This window comes from Procambarus clarkii, chromosome 11, assembly GCF_040958095.1.
Source record: "Procambarus clarkii isolate CNS0578487 chromosome 11, FALCON_Pclarkii_2.0, whole genome shotgun sequence".
In the NCBI taxonomy this organism is placed as follows: domain Eukaryota; kingdom Metazoa; phylum Arthropoda; class Malacostraca; order Decapoda; family Cambaridae; genus Procambarus; species Procambarus clarkii.
The window spans coordinates 33,187,647-33,200,146 of NC_091160.1; the positions used below are offsets into that span (position 1 = coordinate 33,187,647).

Sequence of the window (12,500 nt, forward strand, 5' to 3'; positions counted from 1 at the left end):
GCTGTACATGGGCTGGGGACGAGGAGAAGACCGAGTGAGAAGGGCGCCAGCTCCACGCCCCCCCAGGTAGCAGCAGCTCACATGCCTCTTGTATCCCTGTGTCCCCTCTTACACCCCCTCAAGCCCTCTCAAAGGATCTTCCAGCTCGCAGAGGAGGTCACAAATGCTCTTACATCCTCTCAAGGGCTTATACCGACTCTTCTACCCCTCAGGAGTAGAAGAGACGGTATGACTAGACACACAGAGACTCTTACACTCACTTAAGACCTCACAAAGACTATTCTACCCCCTCAGGAGCACACACACAAGCTCGGAACAGCCCCACAAAGACTCACCCTAAACCTGAAGGAAGGAGTGATAGGCTCCCAGTCGCGGAACCACTTGACTTCGCAGGGTGGATAGCCAGAGATTCTGCACATGATCCTGCCGGAGGAGTTGGCCTTGATGTGGATCTCCTCGAGGGGCTGGAGGACCCGCGGGTACTCAGACAAGGCCAGTTGGATGCGCTGGCGGGATTCTCCGTGCTCATTAGTGACGATGCATTCGTAGCGCCCCACGTCCGACTCAGTCATCCTGCCAGGGAGGCGTAGGAGGTGTGTCAGAAGAGATGGGATGCTGAGGTGTGCGTGTGTGCGTGTCTGTGCGTGTCTGTGCGTGTCTGCGTGTGTGGGTGTGTGTGCGGGAAAAGGGCACATGATTGGGAAGTTCTTGTTTGGTGATAAAACTTGTGTTTCCAGTGAATTACGACAATTAATAGATAAGACGACCCGTAAGGAAACTAAAAATATTTCACATCTACGAACATAAAAGTTGACTTTCCCCAATACTTTGAGACAAAGTTTCCTCAGTCCTCAGTTTTCAGTCCATTACCTGCCAGGGGCTAAGCTTTTACGAAGAGTGGCAGACGTATAGGAGGAGAAGGAGTAGGAGAAGATGAGCGAAAATATAAAAAAAAAATGATGGACAGATAGGATATAATCAGGACATGATATCTCCGTTTTTACCCCTCAGATTCTCAACTTTATGTTTATTGAATGTTGAATATGTCTCTAATTTTTCGAACTGGCCTTCCGGACTAGATGTTTATAATCTACTCTTATGATCCAGACGGACTTTCCAACTAGAAAAATATGCTCCAGGTTGATACAAATGCTCTGAATGGTTTTCCCTGCATATTTATATGCTCTACTGTCCTTTCAGGCAGCTGTGGTCTCCGTTGAGCAGCCTTGACCTGACGGAGACCCTGACAGAAACGTAGGAAAGCTCTCTAGGCCCATTCTTATGCCGAACTGAGGCTGTTTTCATACAAGAGTCACTGAAGAATTCAGAATATACTGTCATTCTAGTTTACTCGACGAACAATACAGTCTAATTAGCACCCACATATATTTAGATGAAGCAATGGGAGTAATTTAAAGTCAAATCGGTTAAGCAGTTCAGGCGCTAGAGCAATAACAGCATTTTGGTGCAGATTCGCAGAAAACAAAAATTAAAAATCAGGTGATTCATGTTTTGAAAGGGTCGAAATATGATTTACAAGATTGAAAATATTTCCATTATAATTTCAAAATAGTATATTTTTTTTTTACATTAATACTTCAATTTTTACTGAATAGAAATGAGAAGCAAACAGTTAAAAATAACATGAATCATATGACCAAGGAAACCTCGCTGTTGCTGTGCTTTACCTGGGGGTTGTTTCGAGAGATCTAATACCGCTCGCAGTGTTCAAGAGAGAACTGGATAAGCACCTCCAAAGGATACCTGATCAACCAGGCTGTGATTCGTACGTCAGGCTGCGAGCAGCCGCGTCCAACAGCCTGGTTGGCCAGTCCAGCAACCAGCAGGCCTGGTCGACGACCGGGCCGCGGGAACGCTAAGCCCCCAGAAGCACCTCAAGGTAACCTCAAGGTAAACCCAAAACACATACCTGTCGATGTAGAGACAGATTTCTCCCGTGGACTCCTGCGTGTAGGTGAAGCGTCCCTTCCCGCCCACATCCAGGGGCTTGTTGTCACGCAGGAACCTCACCTTCGGCAGCGGGTAGCCGTAAGCGTACCACTTGACGTAAGCGTTGAAGCCTCGGAGACCGTACTGGGTGTCGTGGTCGAGACGGAGGAATCTTGGAGGTGCGTAATAGTTGCCGTAGGTGTCTCGGCTGATCTTGAAGCCCTCCGGTACGTACGGGCCGTCACCCCTGAAGTCATAGTTGGGGTCCATCTTCGGCTCGTAGCTTATGGGTGGCAGTTCCAGCTTGTGTCTGCAGGAGAGGTCAGAAGATGTCAAGTCATGTTGAAGAAGTGACGGGATTCGAATCCAACGTCTGAAGGCTTTAGGATAAGTTTTGAATGTCAACTTGTGGTGTGAAAAATGATATACCCGAAGCCTTAAACAAGCAGTAAGTGAGCAACTTGGACATATCAACAAACCACTACAAGCTACCTGTAGGTCATGGCGTAGAGAGAAAGAGTTCACTTACCTGTAAGTCATGGCGTAAGGAGACGGCTCAGACACACCGTACTTGTTGGCCACCCTCACACGGAACTTGTAGTCACTCTTGGGTAACAAGTTAGTGATGTCGACGCTACAACCACGGATACCTGTGGAACACCCGAGTGAACAGGTGAATAAGTGTGCAGGCGCTCAGGTGAACACAAATATGTCACTTGAATTCTCAATATTCTCGACCTATTCACTAAAATATTTTCATCTGGGCTTCAATTATCCCAGCTGTCACATCCTGTGCTTCAACCATCCCACCTGTCACCTCCCGGGCTCCCACTTACCTGTCCTCACTGTCACCCACTCGCCCTCAGGGCTCTCACACATCTCCACGTGATAGGTGACGGGCTGGGTGTGGGGGTTGGCGAGGTAGGGCATCCAGGAAATGGTCGCCCGACGGTCTGACAGGGCACTGATCATGGGCTTCTCTGGAAGTGGCATGGGCACTCCGGAGCGACGGATCCTGTCGAAGCCCTGGTACTCGTCACCCACCGGCCGCTTCTTGAGACTCGTCAAGGCTACGGGAAGAAAAGGAAAGAGGGGATAAAAGATTATTCTTTGAGTCGATTAAGGCAGCGTCTGGGATGCTTTCGGATGTAGGTTCGAACCGTCAGTCCTGCGTCAGGTGGGTCCTTCGTCAGGTGGGTCCTTCGTCAGGTGGGCCCTCCGTCAGGTGGGTCCTTTGTCAGGTGGGCCCTCCGTCAGGTAGCCCGTCAGGTGGGTCCTCCGTCAGGTGGGTCCTCCGTCAGGCAGCCCGTCAGGCAAGCGCTGTATGTACTTACTCTCACAGATGAGCTTGCCCTGGCATGAAGCTTCACCATGTTCGTTCCAGGCCTTGAGGGAGTAGACGCCAGAGTCCTCCGAGGTGACGTGTCTGATGCTAAGACGAATGAGGCCTTCCGGGTCCTTCTCGATCACCACGCGGTTCCTGAGGCGTGAGGACACAGCCGAGTGAGAGGTGTGGAGAGAGAGACAGAGGAGAGTGAGAGAAACAGAATCACAGACTTTTAAAATCAATAATAATCCCATACACCTTTAACTATTTCTATTCTCCCTGCTCCGAATACCACATTCCTCAACCTATTTCTTTTCTCCCTCATTCCCATCCCATTTCTAAGCCTCACTCACACCACTCTCACTCATAATGGTCACCAAATACCTCGCTAAGTTGGGTCCGCTCTCTTCTATTTGACCACTACTTGAGACGCTGACGACTTGGCTACTTCTCCCTGGGAAAGAATCTCACTCTTGGGATAATACTCCAGACAAGTGCAGATTGACTACACTATCCTTATCTTCCCTATCCTCATCTTTACTATCCTAGCCATCTTTTGTCTCATCTTCCCTATCCAAACCGTCACAATCCACATCTCCTTACTCCCATTTTCACTAAAATATTCTTCACCATCTTCACTTTACATCTTTATGTTAGTGTCCTCGGCATATTACAATTTTTAATAGCCAGAGTTTCATTTCATTCAATTAAAACTTATATATATATTCTCCATCATAGAAGCCGTCAATAGAACCATTAATAACAATAAAGAAAGAAATTGATTAACCATTTGGATTAACTAAAAAAAAATCAAACACAATAGTCACGTCTATTCATCAAACAGCCAACGAAAACATCTAAATCGAGAGTCACCCAATTACAATCCAGTACTTACGATCCAATGACCTGACCTCCGTTCTTGTACCACTTGTACTCAGGCTCGGGTCTGCCCACGACGATGGCCTTGAAGAGGGCCTTGGAGCCTTCAAACACCTCCTGGTCCCCAATGGCCTTGAGGAAGACTGGTGCCTCAGCCCGCCTGTTCGGATCCCTAGAGGAGAAAGAGAGAGAGAGAAAGGCTGTCAATCCTTTCTTGAGGTATGGATTGGATTAATATCTTCTTGAGGTATGGATTGGATTAATGTCTTCTTAGGGTATGGATTGGATTAATCACTAGCATACAAACCTGGACACTCCACTTATCAAGGGCAATGCGCCGAAGTTGGGTCAAAATTGTAAGGCTTTAAGTTCATTGGCGTTTAGAATTTGAAGGCTGGGGTTAATATCATCCAAAATGCTGTTCATTGTCAGAACGGGACACACTAATACTTTGTTGACATTGTCAGAACGGAACTCTCTAGCACCGGGACTCTTAGACATTGGAATGAGAGCAGAGGAGTAGCTAGCCCATCTGTAGTCTTTCAATACCCAGATTTTATGGGATCCTTAGCTTAAATTGGAATGAAAAGTTGTGTAAGATTTTGCCTCTTGTATTATCACGCTATTGTAAGAAAATGGGAATTGTACATGTATCTGAGATTAAACTTACACAACGTCCGCAACCTCCAGCTCGGCTTCGTGTTCGATTTGTCCCTCACGGTTCTTGGCCACGACTTTGTACTTGCCGGAGTCGCTGTAGGTACAGTCCTTCAGGTAGAGTGTCTGTCCGTCTCCCTCTCGCCTGATGCGGAACTTGTCGCCATCGGGGACGATTGGCTTGCCGTTGAAGTACCAAGTCAACTCAGGCAATGGAACACCGTCGTATTTCACCGACATCTTCACATCGTGTCCAGGAAGCTAATATTTTAAGCACAAAAGATTTTAAAAAATAAAATCAATACAGAAAATAGAGAAATATCTACTCAATTTATATTAGTGTAAATTACATTCTAAGAAACTTGTTAACTAAAAATATATATATACTACATAATTGATTTCAAAATGAGGACATTTGAACCTATATCGGAAGCTTTTTTTAGTCAACACAAATATGAGAAAATATGAATAAGAAAATAGGAGCCCTTGCTGACCTTAGACTGGCTGGGGAAGGTGGAGGTGAAGCACGGCTCCTCGAAGCTCTTCCTTATGGTGACCTCACACTCGGTCTCGGCGGAGCCGTGGGGGTTCTCTATCACACACTTATACTTGCCTGAGTCAGAACCTATGGCCGGACGGACCTCCAAGAACGCCTGCAAGGGTCCATTACAGAGTGAGAAAACTATTACAGAAAATGGGAAATCATTACAGAAAGTGGGAAGAATATTATAAAAAGTGGGAAAGCCATTAAAATAGGAAAACTATTACAGAAAGTGGGAAAACTATTACAGAAAATGGGAAACCATTACAGAAAGTGGGAAAATCATTACAGAAAGTGGGAAAACCATTACAGAAAGTGGGAAACCATTACAGAAAATGGGAAAAATCATTACAGAAAGTGGGAAAATCATTAAAGTGGGAAAACCATTAAAGAAAGTGGGAAAACTATTACAGAAAGTGGAAAAACTATTACCGAAAGTGGGAAAAAACCATTACAGAAAGTGGGAAAACCATTACAGAAAGTGGGAAGAACATTAGAGAAAATGGGAAGAACATTACAGAAAGTGGGAAAACTATTACAGAAAGTGGGAAAAAACCATTACAGAAAGTGGGAAGAACATTAGAGAAAATGGGAAGAACATTACAGAAAGTGGGAAGAACATTAGAGAAAATGGGAAGAACATTACAGAAAGTGGGAAGAACATTAGAGAAAATGGGAAGAACATTACAGAAAGTGGGAAGAACATTAGAGAAAATGGGAAGAACATTACAGAAAGTGGGGAAAACAAAACACCAAAAATGGGAATAAATTCATAAATTTTTATTATAAAAAATGGGATGTGAAAAACTAAGAAACGCAGCTGGAATTGAACATAACAACAATTGCCCCCTCTTAAATATTTATATTTTCCGTTAAACTGTGACAATTATTCAATTTGATTTATTGTTAATTTTAGGAAACCATGGAAGTAAAAAATAACTAACAAACAAATCCTACAGTAAAAATCTACACCTACAAAGTCACGTGCCAAGTTAACTTACAATATGAATACCAATCCACACACACTTTCTAACTTTCTATGAGTCTTTTACTAAGCAAACTCAAAACTATCTGTAATCAACACAAACTCTTACTTTTCCATGTAATCGAATGTTAAATTCTTTTTGATCGAAAAGACTCAACAGGGATTAAATAGATTAACATCTATTGGTTAGTTGGTATACTGAGGTATATAAATGCCGAGAAGAGTATACCTCGTAAAATATATATATATATTATATATATATATATATATATATATATATATATATATATATATATATATATATATATATATATATATATCACTGTTTTATGAGCTTCTTATATATATATATATCTCATTTTTGCTAAGTAGTTCATTAACAATTCCCAGATAAAAAATTTCTTCAAAAATATTTAACAAAACCTAATTGTTCTAACAAAAATTCAACAAACCAAAAAATACCTACGTATAATTTTCTACAGTGAATGAGTAACTTAATTAATTAACTTTTTATCTAAAGTTTACATTACGGTTTACTTGCTACGTCTTAATCTCACGTATGGGAGATACAGAGGACACAAACATCACAAAATAAACAATACTAGTTTTTGCTTGGTCTTGCCGTTCGTTAATCCGGATTTATATATTCCATTTATCCGAACGTTTTACCTGTTTCTGTAATAAATGTGACTGGTTGGAATTATTTAATTAAAGAGTTAAAATATGGAATTATAATTTAAACTGGTTATTTTTGTATAGTATATCTATTTAAATATTTAAATATATTTAGATAAAATCAAATATTACATGTAATAAATTATTAAATATACATATGACGAGAGTTAGATGTCTATATCCTCCCTCTAGTCAACATCAGCAGCATCACTAATCTTGAGATGATTTCGGGGGTTAGTGTCCCCACGGCCCGGTCCTCGACCAGGTCTTTACCCCCAGGAAGCAGCCCTTAACAGCTGTCTAACTCCCAAGTACCTATTTACTGCTAGGTAACAGGGGGCTTCAGGGGTGAAAGAAACATTTTGCCCATTTGTCTCCGCCTCCACCGGGGATCGAACCCGGAACCTCAGGACTACGAATCCGAAGCGCTGTCCACCCAGCTGTCAGACGCCCTTATATTTCGTAGCCAATTCTATATATTTTTTCTTTGCCCTTTTATTCCCCTACTGTCCTTCCTAACTATCTACTATACCCCCACGCCTTAGCCATCTATTGCCCAAAGACCGAGCCACCGATACCCTATATCCCCCTAAACTCACCCTTGAGGTTATCTTGAGATGATTTCGGGACTTTAGTGTCCCCGCGACCCGGTCCTCGACCAGGCCTCCACCCCCCAGGAAGCAGCCCGTGACAGCTGACTAACACCCAGGTACCTATTTTACTGCTAGGTAACAGGGGTACATAGGGTGAAAGAAACTCTGCCCCATTGTTTCTCGCCGGGGATCAAACCCGGGACCACAGGATCACTAGTCCAGCGTGCTGTCCGCTCGGCCGACCGGCTCCCCAACCCCGACCGACCCTATCCCTCTAAGCTCACCCTATCCCCCTAAGCTCACCCTATCCCCCTAAGCTCACCCTATCGCCGTCGTAGGTGAAGAAGGCTCGCTCCCCGAGCTTGATCTCCTCGCCGTCCTTGAACCACTTCATGGCCGGCACTGGGCCGCCCTTCATGGCCACCGGCAGCGTGATGGTCTGGCCCTCGTCGAAGCTCACGTCCTTCAGGCCATCGGAGAACCTGGCCGGCCCGTCAGGCTGGCCATCCTCTCGTTTGAATCCTGTTTGGGAAGGAAGAGTGATTGATTGATGAAGATTAAGCCACCCAAGAGGTGGCACGGGCATGAATAGCCCGTAAGTGGTGGCCCTTTTGAGCCATTACCAGTATCAAAAGATGATACTGGAGATCTGTGGAGGCGCAACTGCACCCTGCGTGACGGGAGATGTCTCCCGGACCAAATGGTGACCAAATGGTGGACAAGGAAGAGTGATTGATTGGTTGATAAATAAGTCACCCAAGAGGTGGCACGGGCATGAATAGCCCGTAAAAGGAAGGAAAGATGGAGGCACTCCATGTGGAGGCTCGGTGAAGGAAACTTAGCAGTATGTGGAAATGAATGTGGTCCGGATTATGCTAGTGGATTGGGTTATATTATATCATATAATGGGTAATTATGGAATGCATTATAAAATAATAGATGGATATTCAATGCAATTTGGACAGCTTGTTCATTGACTACAAGAACCTTCAAAGATAAATACCAAAAAAATACAACAAATTATGCACATGCAAATCCTTGAGATGATTTGACGTTAGGTCAAGACTGTAGACAGCTGGAGGGGCCAGGTGCAGTCAGCTGCCTCTGTGTCTGCAGGTAGAAAGACTTCAGCCCTGTTAAACACGTAAACAAGACGGTCCCTAACTTGTTTGCTCCTCACGACTAAGTAAAGCAAGTAATTACGAGGAGTACGCGCTTTCAGTACGACTTTATTACACTTGTAAAAGTTTTTAGAGCAATTAGCTGCGACTGGACGGAGGAGAGACTATTCAAAGACCAGTCTACGAGAACCATGCAGGAGTTTACCGCGTATAGGAACTAAGTTTACCGAAGACCACGTTGAAGACGGATATACCGTGGAAGGAGTGTTTACCTAGAACAGAGAGCGTGGCTGAGGACCTGGAGTCGCCCTCGGCGTTCTTGGCCACACAAGTAAATTCTCCCATGTCGCCCTCGGAGGCCGAGTCGATCTGGAGGATGACCGTTCCGTCTGGGTCTACGATCTGCTTGAAGTGTTTCCCGTCCAAGTTGACGGGTTGGCCGTCCTTCAACCTGCGGGAGAGAAGGTGTTTAGTGCCACATTCTACCTACATCCAACCCAACCACTTGGGCTGGACGGTAGAGCGACGGTCTTGCTTCATGCAGGTTGGCGTTCAATCCCCGACATATACCCCAGTTCCTTGTTACGTTCATACCCCAGTTCCTTGTCCTCATACCCCAGTTCCTTGTCCTCATACCCCAGCCCCTTGTCTTCATACCCCAGTTCCTTGTCCTCATACCCCAGTTCCTTGTCCTCATACCCCAGTTCCTTGTCCTCATACCCCAGTTCCTTGTCCTCATACCCCAGCCCCTTGTCCTCATACCCCAGTTCCTTGTCCTTACACCCCAGCCCCTTGTCCTCATACCCCAGTTCCTTGTCCTTACACCCCAGTTCCTTGTCCTCATACCCCAGCCCCTTGTCCTCATACCCCAGTTCCTTGTCCTCATACCCCAGTTCCTTGTCTTCATACCCCAGTTCCTTGTCCTCATACCCCAGCTCCTTGTCCTCATACCCCAGTTCCTTGTCCTCATACCCCAGCCCCTTGTCCTCATACCCCAGTTCCTTGTCCTCATACCCCAGTTCATTGTCCTCATACCCCAGCTCCTTGTCCTCATACCCCAGTTCCTTGTCTTCATACCCCAGTTCCTTGTCCTCATACCCCAGTTCCTTGTCCTCATACCCCAGTTCATTGTCCTCATACCCCAGCTCCTTGTCCTCATACCCCAGTTCCTTGTCCTCATACCTCTCCCAAGTGCTATATAGTCATACTGTCTTAGCACCTTCTCCTCATAAATTTCCCCGAGACGTTCTCTCTAGTTTGTTACTAACAGAAAGAGCCAATTTGTACCTAAACAGTCGCACGGTTCCAGAAGGTTAGGTTAGGTTAGGTTAGGTTAGGTTAGGTTAGGTTAGTACTTGGAAAGGTATTGGTTGGTTGTTATCAGTGAACACAGTGAATGAAACATGAGGAAAGAGAGAGAGAGAGAGAGAGAGAGAGAGGAGGGAGAGAGAGAGAGAGAGAGGAGGAGGAAGGAGGGAGAAGAGAGGAAATGGAGGACATGAGAGAGGGAAGACAAACAGGAAATAGGGATCATCCGGGAGGAGACAGAGAAAGTGGATGCCTTTACTGCAAACTTTTCGCGAAGATGTTTAGATGTTTCGGTACTCGAGGCAGGACTGTGCACCGGGTGGGTCACCCTGCTGCCCATTTTGCCCGCCAGGAGTCTGCGTGTCAAACTCCCAGACCCACTCTCTCCTGGCCCGGGTTCGAAACCCTTCCATCACCATGGAACCCCTGGCTCACATCTCTGACCTCCTCCTCCTCCAGGCCCCACTCTCCCATCTGACATGTCGAAAAGTTCCCCACCTTTTAGAACCTTTCGACCTTTTCCTGACCTCTTGAGGTCTCCGTGACCTGTCCCCTGACCTAATATGACCTCTTGACGTCTCCGTGACCCGTCCCTGACCTAATGTGACCTCTTGACATCTCCGTGACCTGTCTCCTGACCTAATATGACCTCTTGACATCTCCGTGACCCGTCCCCTGACCTAATGTGACCTCTGAGAACTTACCACTGGACCTCTGGTCTCGGTGAGCCTCCAAGCTTGACCTCCATCCTGACAGGGTACCCGAGGATGACCTTGCTGGCCTTGAGGCTCTGTAGGAACTCTGGCCTCGAAGGTGGAGCTGTGGAAGGAGCAGTCATTAGTTGATTGATCGAATGATTAATGGAATAATTGATGAAATAATTGACGGAATAATTGATGAAATGATTGAGTGAGCTGGGGAGAAAAGATTGGAAAGATGATAAGAAGAAGTTAGAAAGTGAGTGAGTGAGTGAGTGAGTGAGTGAGTGAGTGAGTGAGTGAGTGAGTGAGTGAGTGAGTGAATCAGAGCGTGAGGGCGGGAACACGCGTGCCGCCAAGTTGTGTAATTGCATCAAATCTGTCATAGTTATTTGAGTAATTACACCATGGCGCCCAAATTTAGATCAGCTGTCTAAATTGTTGTTGACACAAGTGAACAACAATGTTGTTCTCTCAGTGAACAACAATGTTGTTCCCTCAGTGAACAACAATGTTGTTCTCTCAGTGAACAACGGTGATTGTTCTGTCTTTATAACACATGACATCACCCTCCAACCCTCCCCCCTTAACCTTGTAACCTTCCCCTTGTGACCCAGAAAGAAAATATGACCCCCCCAAGACCCCCCCCCCCTCTCCAACCGCTGTTACAAGCCACTTACGCGTTACAGTAAGGACGGCATCAGCTTCTACGGTGCCTTCGTCGTTAGCGGCCACCACGGTGTAGCGGCCAGCGTCCTCCTCACTCACCACCTTGAACTCCAGGTAGTAGAGACCTTCAGCCGTGACGCCGGTGTCTACCAGGTCCGTAGGGTAGACCTGGTGGCCGTCCTTGAGCCTACGAGCCCCACGAGGGAGGGGGAGAGGGAAGAGAAGAGGAGGTAGTCAACACGACCTTCAGAACACTTATATGACAAAGAGTGCTGGGAAGACGGGACACCACGAGCGTAGCTCTCATCCTGTAACTACACTTAGGTAATTACACTTAGGTAATTTCTTATGCATTTGAGAGTAAACAATGTTATACATAGTCATTTTTAACTCCATATTTCCAGGGCATGAAATCAAATATATATGAACATATATTGAGAAGTATACTTAAAATATACTTTAAAATATACTCAGGGGAATCAAAGTTGTAAATAACACTGATGATTATCTGTTGTGAATAGTGGGCACAGGTGAACTTATCACGTGACTTGGGGCACAGGTAAACTTATCACGTGACTTGGGGCACAGGTAAACTTATCACGTGACTTGGGGCACAGGTAAACTTATCACGTGACTTGGGGCACAGGTAAACTTATCACGTGACTTGGGGCACAGGTGAACTTATCACGTGACTTGGGGCACAGGTGAACTTATCACGTGACTTGGGGCACAGGTGAACTTATCACGTGACTTGGGGCACAGGTGAACTTATCACGTGACTTGGGGCACAGGTAAACTTATCACGTGACTTGGGGCACAGGTGAACTTATCACGTGACTTGGGGCACCAAAGACGAGCTTAATATCTTCCCCGGGACAAAGAAAGTCTAATGACCTGACCACTATAGTGTTAAACAACCCCCAACAAGCCACACGCCCCCCACTAGCTGGGTCAAACAAGGTCAACCTACCACTGAACCTGAGGCTTGGGGAAGCCTGTGATCTTAGCCCTGAGGACACAGGCCTTCCCGTCCATAATATGAACATCTTCAGGCTTCTTGGTGATCTTGGGCTTCCGACGGACAGCTGCAAGAGATA

At 45.8% G+C, this 12,500-nt stretch overlaps 1 protein-coding gene across 1 annotated transcript in view; it reads right to left on the minus strand.

Moving 5' to 3' along the window:
• LOC123748492 (muscle M-line assembly protein unc-89) overlaps positions 1–12,500 on the minus strand; it is a 206,445-nt gene that overhangs the window by 5,111 nt on the left and 188,834 nt on the right. The window contains 14 exon segments of the mRNA XM_069322532.1: positions 1–12; positions 336–573; positions 1,931–2,260; positions 2,480–2,600; positions 2,787–3,020; positions 3,285–3,430; positions 4,173–4,328; positions 4,827–5,074; positions 5,308–5,466; positions 7,930–8,129; positions 9,001–9,179; positions 10,741–10,855; positions 11,415–11,590; positions 12,374–12,488. The exon segment at positions 1–12 is cut by the window's left edge and continues 102 nt beyond it. Of these exon segments, the coding sequence (XP_069178633.1) occupies positions 1–12; positions 336–573; positions 1,931–2,260; positions 2,480–2,600; positions 2,787–3,020; positions 3,285–3,430; positions 4,173–4,328; positions 4,827–5,074; positions 5,308–5,466; positions 7,930–8,129; positions 9,001–9,179; positions 10,741–10,855; positions 11,415–11,590; positions 12,374–12,488 (2,429 nt within the window).